This window comes from Danaus plexippus, chromosome 6 (assembly GCF_018135715.1).
Source record: "Danaus plexippus chromosome 6, MEX_DaPlex, whole genome shotgun sequence".
Taxonomy (NCBI): Eukaryota; Metazoa; Arthropoda; class Insecta; order Lepidoptera; family Nymphalidae; genus Danaus; species Danaus plexippus.
In genome coordinates, this window is record NC_083540.1 from 1,743,687 (window position 1) to 1,759,310 (window position 15,624).

The 15,624-nt window shown below is 37.4% G+C and overlaps 2 protein-coding genes and 1 long non-coding RNA gene across 5 annotated transcripts in view; 1 reads left to right on the forward strand and 2 right to left on the reverse strand.

Moving 5' to 3' along the window:
* The window catches only part of LOC116779178 (protein bunched, class 2/F/G isoform-like), an 88,988-nt gene extending 85,886 nt beyond the window's left edge, over positions 1-3,102 (reverse strand). The window contains exons 1-2 of one of the 3 annotated variants that reach the window (XM_032673367.2): positions 2,987-3,102; positions 124-2,892 (exon numbers count right to left, since the gene is read on the reverse strand). In XM_032673367.2, coding sequence (XP_032529258.2) covers positions 124-2,867 — 2,744 coding nt within the window. In that variant the 5' untranslated portion in view covers positions 2,868-2,892; positions 2,987-3,102. Of the gene's footprint in view, positions 1-123 lie in introns of all 3 variants that reach the window. The other 2 variants (XM_032673366.2, XM_032673368.2) reach the window with 2 other exon arrangements.
* Positions 3,103-4,479: 1,377 nt separating this feature from the next.
* Positions 4,480-11,754, forward strand: LOC116778695 (uncharacterized). The gene is made up of 13 exons (XM_061529948.1): positions 4,480-4,955; positions 5,166-5,329; positions 5,698-5,894; positions 6,249-6,363; positions 6,476-6,675; positions 6,749-7,002; positions 7,077-7,331; positions 7,631-7,775; positions 9,006-9,157; positions 9,322-9,501; positions 9,757-9,899; positions 10,438-10,635; positions 11,292-11,754. The coding sequence occupies exons 1-13, from the start codon at positions 4,649-4,651 to the stop codon at positions 11,520-11,522; spliced, it is 2,541 nt and encodes an 846-aa protein (XP_061385932.1). The 5' UTR covers positions 4,480-4,648; the 3' UTR covers positions 11,523-11,754.
* LOC133320886 (uncharacterized) lies at positions 9,995-11,292 on the reverse strand. The gene is made up of 2 exons (XR_009753984.1): positions 11,143-11,292; positions 9,995-11,072 (listed from the first exon to the last, which is right to left on the reverse strand). It is a non-coding gene; the product is annotated as an uncharacterized LOC133320886 (long non-coding RNA).
* Positions 11,755-15,624: the final 3,870 nt, after the last annotated feature.

The following is a 15,624-nucleotide window of genomic DNA, read 5'->3' on the forward strand; positions in this document are numbered from 1 at the left end:
AAGAAAGAGTGCTATCTTATCAGGAGTATGAGTGTATAATATTGTATTAATTGATTTATTTATCCACAATTTATTAGATATCTCCATAAGGTGCTAGGCAGAAAATGTACACAAATAGCTTACCTTTCATCGTCCGGTTGCACAGCTGGTTGCGGCTCCTCTTTACCATCGCCAGTGTCGCCAGCCTGCATTCCGTCTGGTACCGATTCTGGTGCACTGCTATCACACGCATTCACATTCACATTGCTCACCACCGAGCCACTAATGGCGTGAGACACCACCGCACTCACTGGGCTGCCGAAACCCTGACTGTCATGTCCCGGCTGTGGAGCATTAGACACGTACGCGGTGGAATTTACTGGCATCGACACTATTGGCGAGTTAGTCCCCGACACGGTCGCCTCGACTGGCGCCACGCTAGTCTGTGACATCACGGGTACCACACCCCCATAACCCAGACCCATGCTCGTCTGAGATTGCACTACACTAGCATGAACTCCTCCGCCCATTCCCATCGGCATGCTTTGCTGCATAGACATCGGAATGTTCTGATGTGCCATAGACACTTGAGGCACTGTCTGATTAGGAACATATTGCACACCACCCATCTGTGTTGTATGTTGGCCACTCACCTGTTGCTGCAACATGGTTTGCGGTTGGGTCATATGTGCTGGCATCTGTTGCCCAACATTGGGTGGTTGCATGTAAATGGGATCAGAGGCTGGCATTTGCATTCCTGCCTGATTGCCATCTAAAGTCATCTGCATATTCTGTGGTGCAGCACTCATAATCTGTATATTGCCTTGTGGTACATTAGTCTGTTGTGGGGCCATAGTGTGAACGGGAGCCTGCTGTTGCCCAGTTAGACTTTGGAGATTAGCTGGTAAAGTTGATCCTTGTGGCTGCGAGGCCATTGGTTGCAAATTAGTAGGAAGAGTTGCACCTTGCTGTGATGTTACAATACTAGTCAGCACCTCTTGTGGCAATGTCTGGCCCTGCTGTGTCATCTGAGATTGTTGGGTATGGTATTGAGGAACATTGTGTTGTGTTTGAACCATAGGTTGCTGTGATGATGGAAGACTGCCACTAATCATCGACTGAGCGTTACTTTGCTGATTCACCGCTTGATTGTATTGTGGCTGCGGCACAGCCATTCCCTGCTGCTGCATTTGTGGATGCATTCCTGGTACCACTGATTGTTGGGGCTGTGATGGAAGTTGATGCATTTGGGTTTGCATTTGTGATATTTGTTGATTAGTCGCAGCGAGTTGAGTTGGTAATTGCATTTGCTGAATATGGTTTGGCATCTGTTGATTCTGCAGTGCTTGAATTTGTGCCTGACTAGACAAGTGCTGCAGTTGGGCTTGCTGAGGTCCCATAGCTTGTTGACCTTGAAGATGGTGTCCTTGACCCATATTAGGCATCTGGGCTTGTTGCATCTGATGAATTTGTTGTGGATTTGGCTGTCCCTGCATAGGTTGCATCTGCATTTGTTGTATTTGTGGCTGCTGGCCCGGAATTTGAGAGAGTTGCCCCTGATTAGACAGCCCTTGCATTTGTGGAATCTGCTGCTGCAATTGCATATTAGTTATCTGAGCTTGAGGCAAATGTTGACCCATTTGTTGCATCTGTTGATTGGGAATTTGCTGCATTTGCTGCGGCATTTGTTGATGCATAGGTATTTGTTGCATTGCCATACTTTGAGACTGTGCAATAACTTGTTGAAGTTGATGCTGTGGAAAACTTTGTGGAATCTGTTGAACCTGCTGCTGTTGGGTAGGCTGTTGATGGCTCTGCGGTGCATTCTGCATAGTGATATGTGTCATACTTTGAGGATGTTGTTGAGCCACTTGTTGGTTTGATTGCATATTCTGATTAATCATTTGCTGTGGCATCTCTAATGGTGGAGATTGTACAGATACTGACTGAGTGACAGGCATAGGTTGCTGGGCCATATTAATGGGTTGAGTAAGTGATTGCCCCGGAGATGCCATCGGAAATTGTTTCTGCACACATTGATCCATTTGTTGAATAGGAGCACTCACTTGATCATTAGGCACTTTATTTGCCAAATCATTACACATATCATCATGTTGACTATCATTTATAACAACTCCACTATCAGGTGCTTGCAAAGCATTGGTTTCTGTGACATCCAAATTATTGTTCAAAGTTATTGGGGCATTTTGTTGTGTAGTAGTGTGATCTAAATAGTCCATGCACATCCATCTGCCACGGCGGAAAGGTTCAGTACTTTCAATTTTAACAACTTTAAACCTCTCATTTCTGACATGTTCTTGGATCTCCTTCATGCCTTCTTGAGGCTTAGAATTACCTATAAGATTGATGATGCTGCCTGTTCCGGCGTTAGTGACACTGACGTGCATGTCATTCACTTCCGTGTTATTACTATTTGGCACAGCTCCTCCTACTTGATTGGTATTAGCGTCCTGACCGACGATCGCGAGTCCGTACTGCGAACTGGTCGGAATGACGGGCGCACAACCTAGCGATGCACTTGACGCGTTGTAGAAAACGTCGTCTTTCGAAAAGGTGTCTTCAGAGTAGCTCGGTGTTTCATTCTCTATGTCGGTCACCCTTGAGATGTCATCGGTGTGAGATTCGTCTAGATCGTCCGCGGAGTCCTCCCCTGCATCAGTGCTCACCCGAGACCCAACAGTCACACTCGTAATCTGAAAGGAAGATATTTTCCTTGGGTTATGGGCGGATTGAAGACTCGTCGGGTGAGTCACTCCCTTCTCAGACTCATTTAGTCGAAGAGATTCACTCGTAGTACGATGAACAACGTTGTTATACTTGTTTTTTTCGCTAGTTTTATGTGACTTTTGAATCAGATTGTCAGCCATTATGCCGTCCGACTCGAATGACTACCTAAAGAAAATTTCACTGTTTATTGGCCTCTGAGACATTTGATAGACTTTTAAATCACAAATACATAACTAGTATAAAACCATTACACACTCACAATTTCACAAACACGGTAATTTTGCTATTAAAGTTCTTAAAATTCATGAGTAAACACACACAGATGTGAACATCTTTCAGACGGCAGCAACATGGCGGCCATTTATGCGCAATGCATTATGTTTGACAATTTGCAGTAGGCTATAGACATCATAGACCTTCACTTGAGACGGGATATGTGATATCAAGAGATGTCACTACTAGCGTTTTAGCAAAATTTAATATTATATTTTTGAATTTAATTAATAGAAATATATGATTCTTTTTTTTAACCCAACGAAATACATATTCTCTTACACAATTAAATTTTTAATTGTATTATTTCCAATTTCAACTTATCACTAGGTGTTACAAAAATAACATTATAGTATTTGAATTCAAGGTAAAATAAGGTTGTAGCATCACACTTTGGAATATAAAATTATTTTATGGTAATGAAAAAGTTGGCATTTTGAATTTGATTTTAATAGTCCCTTTTATTATAATTAAAACTTAGGCTTCAAGAACTTTTTAAATCTACTTCAAATCTTACATTTTTTATCTGTCTTACCAACAAAGTTACGCTATTCGATACTAGATGGCGGAAAAATGATCCTGAATGACGTAATACCAATTATATAGATACCTTACTTAACGAATGGTTTTTTTGTTTGATTTATAACATTTAATAATAAATACATTTAACCTGATTACAATGAATAAAACTAAAATGAAAATATATACACATACATATGTATTTTCGAAGTAAATATTTAAAATAAACTCTTTTTGATACCTTATTTGCTTTTGTCGTTATTATTCTCTTGTTTCAATATAACCTCATAATACGATTTTCATAATCCAACGATGTAAAAGAAATTAACAATAAGAAAGCTTAATCAGAGTATAATTTTTACCTATGATTACAGAACCCGTTTTAATAATTCTTTTTAAAGTTTCCTACATATGTACTAATACATTGTTTGCAAGCATTATAATCTTTAAATTTGCGCATTAGAATATGTGAAATTTGCAAGTATTAAGACGTATAATGCGACTATTGCGTTTGTCGGAAGTTTAATTTAAATACGTCATATACATCACATATTTAATTCCTTGGCAGGCAGACGCTTTTATGAAGGTTAGTATTTGTTTATTCGGAAGTTTTTGGGAAATCTCTCTGTCGGTTATTTACGACATTTGGTTGAACTATGCAAAGAAATTGTTATTGATATTTTCAAATCTATGATTTAGAATGTTTGAATATTGATAATATCGTAAAAAATTACCAATATAAAATTGTAACTTACTTTGTCGCTGGCGGTAAATTGCACACTATTTCGCGAACTACTTCATAACGGGAACTAAGACCCATCAGCAGCGCCCCGACCTCAGCTATTACCCGCAAGGTCTTAAGATCACCAGTCGATTTAGCCAGTATCCCCACCAATCGCCGTGACACTTCTTAAACGGAGATAATTTGCTATTATTTGTAAATTGTCGTCCCGTCCGCCGTGGCTTGATCGCAGTCGTTCGGGAGCTCGGGACCATCCTGGCTTCCAGCTGCCACAGAAAGTAATCCTTAAATAAATAGTCGTCATCTAAACCTCCGCCGCATAACACGGCGCCAGTCGATAAGATACAGCCCGCGGACAAACTCTAATTCTTAAATATTAAAATGTGAATGCGTCGCACACTAAAAATGGCTAAATCATTAGACGACATTTCAAAAAAATATAACGAAGACAACACATCCATGGAGGAAGACACTGAGGACTCTCCAGGATGTTGGCAGCGGATGATCGTTTTCTTTCGGATCAATCCAAATCTGATTATGTTAAAAGTGACTTTATTTGTGATGTATGGAGCCACAGCATCTCTTTTGCCGTATTTGACGATTCATATGCAAAGTATAGGGCTCACTGTACCAGAAATTTCTTTTGTGTATTTAGCATTGCCATTCACAACATTTTTAAGTCCTCCTATTACAGGTAAGTTTACAAACCTAGGATAAAATAGAAGGTATTCATGTTCAAGGTGACTTATAAAGGGTTACCAACTTATTTAAAAATCTAATGCCCTTTTTAAAAAAGTAGGGTTTGAACTATTTCATTATAAAAATTTTTGTACCTAAATTAAAATGAATAAGAAATTATAGGAAGGAATCGTATTACATTAGGCAATATTTTTTTTCTTTTTAGGATTTCTTGTGGATCGTTTTGGAGAGTACAAACCGGTGGTAATCACAGCTCTGATCCTAAACGCAGCATTCCATCATTCACTCCTTCTCATCCCTCATCAGGAAACGCCAGGAGTAATGCCATCTGCTTACGTCATGCGACATCCGATAAAGCGGAGCGTTGAGGTATTTCATAGCACATTAAATTGTTTCAAAATCATCGCTATAGGAATTGTTCCTTGCGGCTACAAACTTACCTCTTGTCCTCTAAGAATTTAAGCAAATCGACCTCATCCGGCCTCAGGACGGATTAACAAACTTGTACATATAGCGCTGCTCTTTGGGTTAGTTAAGAGAATAAACCTAAATTCTTATGTCGAAGTGCCTATGGATTCACATGTTTATCAGCGATCGAGACGGTCAATATATCAATTAGTACTTGAATACTGTTGTTATCGTACAAGACGGTGTTTATTTGTTTTCTGACCGTATCATTTGTTAACATCAAATAATGGTTTAGTAGGAAAGTTATTGTTTACTTTAATCTACAATAGATATGGTGGAGCCCTTGTCCCAGTAGAGAGTGTCCGGATGAGGACGAACAAGTGGACTTTGTCCTTGACCGCTGTGACGATCATTGTATGCTGTCCGGACCCACTAAGAGTCCCACCAACGACCCCAGCGATGACCAGGACGATATTGACTTTCATATATCACACAAAATTAATCCACCAAATCTCTCCAACAGCAGGTACGAATGTAACGATTTTCTTTTGCGTCATATTACCTTACAAAAAATCCTATTAATAGTTCAGCAAATAGCAAAAAAACGTTTTTACAAACAGTTTCCATGATTGTTAAGCCTTCCTTAAACCTCTAATTTATGATATGATAACATCGATACGTATGAAAAAGGAACAAAATTTTATTTGACTATTATATAGCTGTTAAAAAATAATAATACTCTAAGATATTCTTCAACAACGGACTATTTTGGATTTTGTTGTGGTAGATGGGAAAAAAGCTTAAATACATAACCCCCCCCCCCTCTTAATTAATAGACTATACTCATAGTACTAGTAAATAAATGGTTATGTTATTTCAGTTTTTTAAATATAACTGATGACGAGGAGGTCTATAATGACGCCGCATTTTTCTTGATAGAAGTACACGATGATTTGGGTGAGCCTAAAGAACAACTGGGCATTGAAATGGAAAGGGTGTGTAATGTGTTATATTTACATATATGAATGTAAACGTTTCCTAACAATATTATCTATATTTATAATACTCATAATTATTCAATACGTTTACGCCTCTGTTCCGTTCCAGGACGACAACGATACAGTTACAGATTTCAGAACAAGGTTCGGTGAGAAACTTCTGATTGCCCACGGTGTAAATATTACAGCGTTAGATAAGGAGGATTTAAGATGCGGTGGTCTAGTTATGTTGCACAATATGACAAAACTGTCACAGCAGCGACTGGAGACCTTGTCGGCAGACTGCATGGTTCAGAAATGTGATTTTAGGTATCTCTTAATCGCTGGCTATAAACTAACCTGCGTTTAATTATGAAATAAAATAAATGAAATATAATTTCAGAAAAGGAGGTCCAGAAATATGTCCCCCCGATTACAAGGAAAGCGATGATAAAACATTTTACATTTATTTCTTTTTACGCTTCATGGGCACTATAATGTTATCCGCAGGCGTAACTATTATGGATCCCATAGCTCTTACCATGATACAAAAATACGGTGGTGACTTCGGAAGAGAAAGGCTCTTCTCTAGTATCGGAATGGCAATATTTTCACCTATCACAGGCATGCTCATAGATATGAGGAGCAAACAAGTCGGTGAGTAGCATTTTGACATCGTTATCTCAATTGACATTGACGACGTTATTAATGTTTGCACCGTTCTGTCTCAGGATACACAGATTACTCGGCCGCTTTCTATACATACGATGTCTTGCTCCTGATATCGGCCATAACCGTGGCCGTGATGCCTCTAGGAGCTAAACTTCCAGCGGACAATCTCTTACACGACCTCGTGAACATTATAAAGATGCCACATATTATAATATTTATATTCTTCTTATTCTTACTTGGAAATTTTTGGGGTTTCATCGAATCATACTTGTTCTTGTATTTGAAGGAACTAGGAGCTCCGAACTTTTTGCTCGGTGAGCCATAACCTAACGTATAGTATACAACAAAAGAATTTGACGTGTTTATAAATTCTATCATTGACAAAAATATTCCATAGTAGCTTCATGTCTTTATTAACGTTTGATTATTTATACAGTGATATAAACATACAAAGAACTTTTAACATTAGCTAAGACCAAAGTGAGCCATTGGTCCCTCTTTGACAATGAAGGATTTCATCATATCTTTTAAACAAAAAGCGATCGTAAAGACAGAGCAATATAAAGGTATCTGTATATATTTATTAAACACGTGTGTCTGTATGTTCGTTCAGGTATTACAGTAACAGTGGGAACCCTCAGCAGCATTCCGTTCCTGTACGGTGCTGAAGCGATCACATCTCGTATAGGGCACGTCAACGTCATCATCATCGCATTCTTCTCGCACGCCGCTCGCCTCGTCGGATATTCATTCATCGAGTGAGTTAATTATTTAAATATCATATCATATCATATTATATCATATCATATCATATCATATCATATCATATCGGAGATTCAAGATTTATGATGACGAATGACTTGCCGTAACTTCAGGGAAAAAATTTGAGGGTAGGTAGAATCTGAACTGTAAACGAAGTTAAACAAAAAAGTAACTGTTAATATCAAATTATTACCCTGTATGCAATTTAATGCATGATATGTATGTGATAACACCAAATAACATGTTTATGTCCCGTTAACGTAACTGGGAACATTTACACTGTTGGTTAAATTTAGTCGTGAACGATCAAATAGTCGGTGACATAACAATGGGTTGTTTATCTGATAACGGCAACTATCTTATTTATTATGTGCCATTGATGACTAATTATAACTTAGAAGTTATTTGTGTTGCAAATAACACTAATAGCTTCATAATACAAATAGCCCGTGATAAAAGGCCACGTTTAGATTATCGCAGGTCTCAGTATGTTTGATAAGTTAAGAATCCCATCTGATGTACTTAATTTTGTCCTTTTTCATTTAAATCACATTTGCTAAGGTAATGTTGTAACGACGATAAGACATTGTCAAGTTTATGAGCGCAGCGGTTTTGTGTAGGTGTAACAGCCATTAACTGTGTGCTAACAATAAAATGAGAGGTCCATCTATTACGGACATTTTCACATCATATCTGTAAATGCCTTGCTTTATTCTCATATAGTCTGCATTTAATCTTTTTGTTATTTACCTTAAAATATTATTTAAATTTAATTTTTACTACATACTAAGTTTTAAGTTTTATAAAATAATGAGACGTGAACCTGACTGTGATAGGGAAAAATCACCCAGGTACATTTGACCCGTTGTCAACTAGGTAATCGAAACTTTTTGACATATCTATCAATTTTTTTTATTTTGAACTTCAATCACACCGTTTATTTTTCGAAAAAAATCCTTGTCACTTAAACCATAATGTCATATTTGTACTCTTCTTTGTTACGTACTACTTAACTGATTAAATGACGCTAAAGTTCATGAAAACTGATGTTAAAGATACTTTATATGTATGTAATATCCATGGCAAGAACTCTTACTTAAATATTAATCAATATAAATACTTTTTTCTACGTGACATTGGTGGAATATACACTACACTCGTACTGCTCCCATTTTGTATGCACAAAGGGCATAAATTAAATAATTCAACCGTTTGGTGTCCTGTAGGGATTCCTGGTGGTGTTTCCCCTTCGAGGCCATGGAATCACTGTCCGTACATCTAATGTGGGTGGCCGCGGCGACATACTGTGCAATGTTGGCACCCAAGAGTTTACTGGCTACTCTCATCGGAGTATTGGGAATGGCCCATTTCAGTCTTGGTCAGTAAAATTACTGTTGCCCTATCTTGTTACTGTAGAGTGGTATTTTTGTTGCTTTACTCGGAACCTATTTGTTCTTGTTATGTTGGTAATTATGACTCAGATGCCTTATTAAAAAGTTCTCAACGAATTTAGAGTATATAATAATTGTATAATAATAATAGGTCGTGGCAGTGGTAGTTTCGGTGGCGGGCTCTTGATAGCCTCTCTGGGTACACGGGAGGCCTTTCGTTATATGGGATTGATCGCCTTCCTTGGAGGAGTAACCTACGGTCTTCTACACTACTTCTGGCTGAGGAAGATCAATATGAAGGGCATCCACATCTCGTCTGAACCGGATACAGGTTGATAGATTGTTTAAAACAACTTTCGCAATAATTTCTACTGATACTTTCATTATAGAATTTAGTTGTTTTTTGCTACAATCTATAGTAATAAATTATATTGTTGAGGAATAGTTGAACATTTATATAATTGACTTTAACGATTGACATATTTAATATAATCTAAATTAACTGACACACAATATTCTATTTATAACTCAATTAAAGTGTATTGTGGGCTGGTTTAGTTTTGTATGCTATGATTGATTGATGCAGAGAGTGGTGAAGGTGACAAGTTGACGTCGAGTCCATTACGGAAGGACGCCGGCACCATGGTGTCTTTGGAGAGACTTCACATCATCACACGGTTCAATCCACTGGGGTCCTTACACTCGTTGTCAAGGGCGGACAGACCCAGGGTAAGATTAACTACTGCTCAGTACCTATTATATAGTGGTAGTATTACTACATACGCTAAAAGTACCTAGTATATGTTGATAAGAATAAAACTACCTTGACTTGTTGACATTTAATTTTTAAAATAAGAAAAACCTACAACAAATTGACTAAAAATAAATACACTCAAATGACTTAAACGAAACTAATATTTTTGGGATTATTACGCATATTTTATTATTTTAAAAACTACATACTCCCGAGTCCCGACGTCTCGGTTACTTTGCTGCAAGCATGATCACGGATAGTAATCTGAAATATATTATTTTCATTTAATTGAATACTCGCGGAAGTCTTAGATCTCATTACATTCAAATCACTTCTAATACATTTCTACTAACAAAAATTTCTCATAACAAAAACAATAACAAGTTTTCATGCTATCTATTGATTTCATAATTATCCTCATCCCAACGCCTGTACGAACATTACATGCAAAGTAAATAAAAACACAATAAAATAATACAACAGTAAGGGATGTCATTTACGTATGTGCCGCAGCTGTCTCAGGGCGACATCAACGAACTGTGCCGCAGTCGCAGCGGCAGCAGCAGTCAGAGACGTTGCAGCAACATCGAGATTTCTCCCAAAACCAACAAGGTAGACCTCCTACGAGCCGCCCTCGATGTAGCCGCTAACCGACGAATCATCTCCAATCCGGTGCTGTCCAGCCAGAACAGACCCACGAACCACTACAAGGTACACGCAACCACAGACCTTGTGATTTAATCCAGATTCTAAAACCTTAAGTTTACAGCTTGGGTCAATGGTAGGAAATAGATATCTTTATTTTGAAGTTTGTTAAATATTCTCATGGTCCTTTTTACTAACCTCTGAAACCCAAAAACAAGAATCGTAAAAAAATACATAAAACCATTACCAATTTGCAGTTGGTTTTTGCGTTTTCATTCCAAAAAGCTTAAAAACTATATTAAAACGTCATTTGTTTTAATTAAAAGAATAATATTTATCTAGAAATAAATACATGAACAATATTTAAAATATATATTTTAAGTACTTGCAAATAATTGAAGATTATTATATACATCCCATGACAAATAGTACGTAAGACCTTGATTAAAATATCCAGGCGAACAGCCGTCATAGGAATGCTTCTTGATAACTTTATCTAGAGACTGGGCTTACTCTGTGAATTATAATATTGATTAAAAATGAATTTATAAGAACGCAAAAAACAATACTAACATTCTAACACTCAAGCAGCTCAATAAAATTATATTGAATAGTCAAATGTGAGGGGAATGATATTCTAAGGACAGAAGTTTTAGTCGAACTCGTGTTAGAGAAGATTTAATTAATAAGTTTTAATTGCAATAACTGATTTTGTTCTCCAGTTAGCAAACAGCGCTCCAAAACTGACCCAAAGGAACAACATCTCTCAGCCGGTGCTATCAGAATACGACCGCCGACGCGACTCCATCCCAGAGGAAGCTGAGGAAGACCGTCTCGCTCCCACGCCAAAGATCGCTGTTAAGACGAAAAGTGACAACTTACCGCCGACCTATGACGAAGCGACTCAAGAGAAACGGAAAAGTTGGCACTCGGACGACAGTTCGCCTACTTAAATATTCCACAAATCATGTTTTAGTTTTGGTAGGCGCTAACGTATGATTTACGACTATTTGTAAGTTCGAAGCGATTAACTGTCGGCGTATTAAATTATATTGATAAATTACGAGAGTTAATTTCCTACTCTTATTTATAATCTTAGCTTGCACTTGACGCCGCTGATTGTATCGGTTTTTTTATATCGGGAAAGAATAAACGTAACTTTAACGGAATTAAAATTTTATACTACCCTCGCATTTTATCGTCTTTAATCCAGACCTTATTGTCGGCTTTATATAAAAAGCCTCTTCAATCTCGTAAGTTTTTTTAGAGAATAAACTTTTTTTTATTATTGAAATACCAAATGATTTAAAATAAACCAATTCTCACCTATAGGTACGTCTTTGTTTAATTTATAATCAAACATATTTACTCGCCTCCACTCACGTGTAATTGTAGAAAAGTAATATCTAAAATGTTATCTGTGAACTTGTGCTGCCATCTGTGATGGTTTAGTTAACGTCAAAACTACTTTAAATAAAAACGTTAGTTCTGTTCTGCACTAAATAGCGTTGTTTCATTATAGGTTATGGGCCCAGAAAATTAATGAAAAGTAGTTTTTTTAACAAGTATTTCGTCACGGTACGAGTGTTAAAAAGACTGTTTCGACACGCGTTTACACTGTGTTGTGTAGATTGGCTGGACATTCGTGAAATAAAAGTATTTTATTCAGAATTACGATGGCGGCAAACTACTTGGTAAATGTACCCAAATTACGCGGGCGGGAAAATTACAGCGAGTGGAGCTTCGCGGCAGAGAATTTCCTAATCCTTGAAGGCATGAAACATTGTGTAAAGCCAGAAGGAGCTGTAGTAGGAGCTGCAGACGACGAGAAAACTCGAGCAAAATTGATTATGACAATCGACCCGTCTTTGTTTGTACATGTGAAAAGTGTAAGAACAACGAAAGAACTCTGGGATAAACTACAACAGTTATTCGATGACAACGGTTTTTCAAGAAGGATAAATCTGTTACGAAATCTAATTTCGATAAGATTGGAAAACTGCAGTTCAATGACGTCCTACGTGACTCAAATTATTGACACGGCTCAAAAATTAAGTGGCACGGGTTTTGAAATAAATGACCAGTGGACAGGCTCATTGTTATTAGCAGGATTGCCGGATCGATTTTCACCGATGATCATGGCAATTGAGCATTCAGGCATTAGCATAACGGCTGATTCTATCAAATCGAAATTGTTAGACATGGAGTCAACCATAGAGGAACGTGATGAAGTTGGCGGCGCGTTCGCAGCTCGTTCGAATTCTAAGTACAAGAAAAATAAAATGGCGTCAAGAAAAAATGTCAATGTTGGTAGCACTGCCGATACGTCAAAGTCAAACGTGACATGTTACAGATGTAAACAAAAAGGCCATTATAGAAATCAATGTACTAATAACGAAAATAACGCGTCGAACTTCAAGGAAAAACCCCGAATGCAGTCTAATGCGTTTAGTGCTGTGTTCCTGAGCGGGAATTTCAGTAAAAATGCATGGTATATTGACTCTGGAGCCAGTGTACACCTTACGGCAAATGAAAGTTTGGTTATGAATGCGTCGTATGATCAGAAACAGGAAATTATCGTTGCGAACAGTGAAAAGTTGTCAGTTTTGTGTTCTGGCGATGTGAAAATTATAACTACAACTGGTGATATTGATTACGAAATTATGGTTGAAGACGTTTATTGTGTTCCAAGTCTGGCGACTAACTTGCTATCAGTCAGCCAACTCATAAGCAAAGGAAACAAGGTATCTTTTTCTGATAGTAGTTGCTCGGTATATAACAAAAATAATAAGTTAGTAGCAACAGCATTACTAGAAAATGGAGTGTACAAAGTAAACTTACAAAACCAGGAACATTTGGCTGCATCAGTTGTATCAGGTGTTACATGGCATCGCAGATTAGGACACATTAATAAAGACTACCTGAATCAGATGAAGACTGCAGTACAGGGTATGTCTTTTGATGAAAAAGTGGATATTGGTAAATCTTCATGTGATACATGTTGCGAAGGCAAACAGTGTCGGTTACCTTTCAAGAGTATCAATCAGAGAAGCAGTGACCTATTAGATATAGTCCATACAGATATCTGTGGGCCTATGGAAAATATATCCATAGGAGGATCCAAATACTTCTTGTTGTTTGTCGATGATTGTAGTCGAATGGTGTTTGTTTATTTTCTAAAACACAAGAATGAGGCTTTGAGGTGTTTCAAAGAATTCAAAGCCCAGGTGGAAAATCAAACTAAGAAGACAATCAAAGTATTAAGGAGTGATAATGGATTAGAATACTGTAATAAAGAGTTTGACAATCATTTAAAAGGTGCTGGCATAATACACCAAAAAAGTAATCTATACACACCGCAGCAAAATGGATTATGTGAGCGATTCAATCGTACTATTGTTGAAAAGGCAAGATGCTTACTCTTTGATGCCAACCTAGGGAAAGAATTCTGGGGTGAGGCTACTAACACGGCAGTATATCTACAGAATCGAAGCGTGGCTGCAGCATTGGGTAATAAGACACCGTATGAGATATGGACTGGCTGTCAGCCCGACATAAGCCATATCAGAATCTTCGGTAGTACTGCAATGGTCCATGTAGCTAAAGAGAAGCGCAAGAAATGGGACAAGAAGTCAGAAAAATGCATTCTCCTTGGATATCCAGAAAACATAAAGGGATACAGGCTGTATAACCCAGAAACAAAGAAAATATTGACTAGTAGAGATGTGGTTATAATAGAGCAGGAATCAAAATCTGAATGTCAGATGGAAGTTTCCTCTCAGAGTTTTGATTCAGTGGGGGAAGAAGAAGTTAATATAGATGAACCAAACTCGGAATCTGACCACACAGATAGCTCAGAGGACACATTTCTGGATGTGGTTGATGAGACATATAAACCTAGTGATTCTGAAGCTGAAGATATCCCGCAGATTAGACCTCAAAGACCTACACGAGAGAGGAAGCAACCAGACAGGTTCAAATGTTCAAATTTTTGTGCTGGTGAGAGCACATATGATGATGTGACAGGATTGTCTCTTCAGGATGCCTTAGCCGGACCTGAAAAAGAACAGTGGAAAATAGCTATGGCTGAAGAGTTACAAAGTTTCAAAGAGAATGATGCATGGGAGATTAGCAATCCTCCTCAAGATGTTAGAGTTGTAAAGTGCAAGTGGGTGTTACGTAAAAAATATGATTGTGATAATAACATTCGGTTTCGTGCGCGTTTAGTGGCGAAAGGTTTTTCACAAGTTCAAGGTGTGGACTATACTGACACTTTCTCACCTGTAGTGAGGCATACCACATTGCGGCTTTTATTTGCTCTGTCTGTTCAACTTAATCTTGATATAACACATCTTGATGTGACAACTGCTTTCTTGTATGGAATTCTTGAAGAAGACATTTATATACAAATACCTGAAGGTTTTTCTGAGAAAGTAGAGAAAGGTCAAGTTCTTAAATTAAAGAAATCTATGTATGGTTTAAAACAGTCTTCAAGAGTATGGTACAAGAGAGTAGAGGAATGTCTTTTAAAAATTGGCTTTGTTAAATCTAAGATAGAACCTTGTATGTTTTTGAAAACACAGGATAAGTTAAAAACTATTGTTACTCTGTATGTCGACGATTTCTTCATTTTTTCAAATGATATTATAGCTACTAAGCACTTAAAAGATGTTTTATCTGACAATTTTAAAATTAAAGATTTAGGTGAAATCAAGAAATGTCTTGGAGTAAATGTAAAAGTAAATAAATGTGAGAAAACAATATCAATAAGTCAGGAAGATTATATTGATCAGCTGTTACTTAAATTCAAAATGAGTCAATGTAAAACTGTTCAAACTCCAATGGAGACTAAGTTACATGCATCTAAAGATGAGAATAATGTAGATAAGTTATTGTTTCCTTATCAACAAATGATAGGTTCTTTAATGTATTTAGCGGTTCTTACAAGGCCAGACATTGCATTTGCAGTTAGCTTTTTAAGTCAATTTAATAATTCCTATACCAAACAGCATTGTTCATATGTAAAACGCATATTGCGATATTTAAAATTGACCA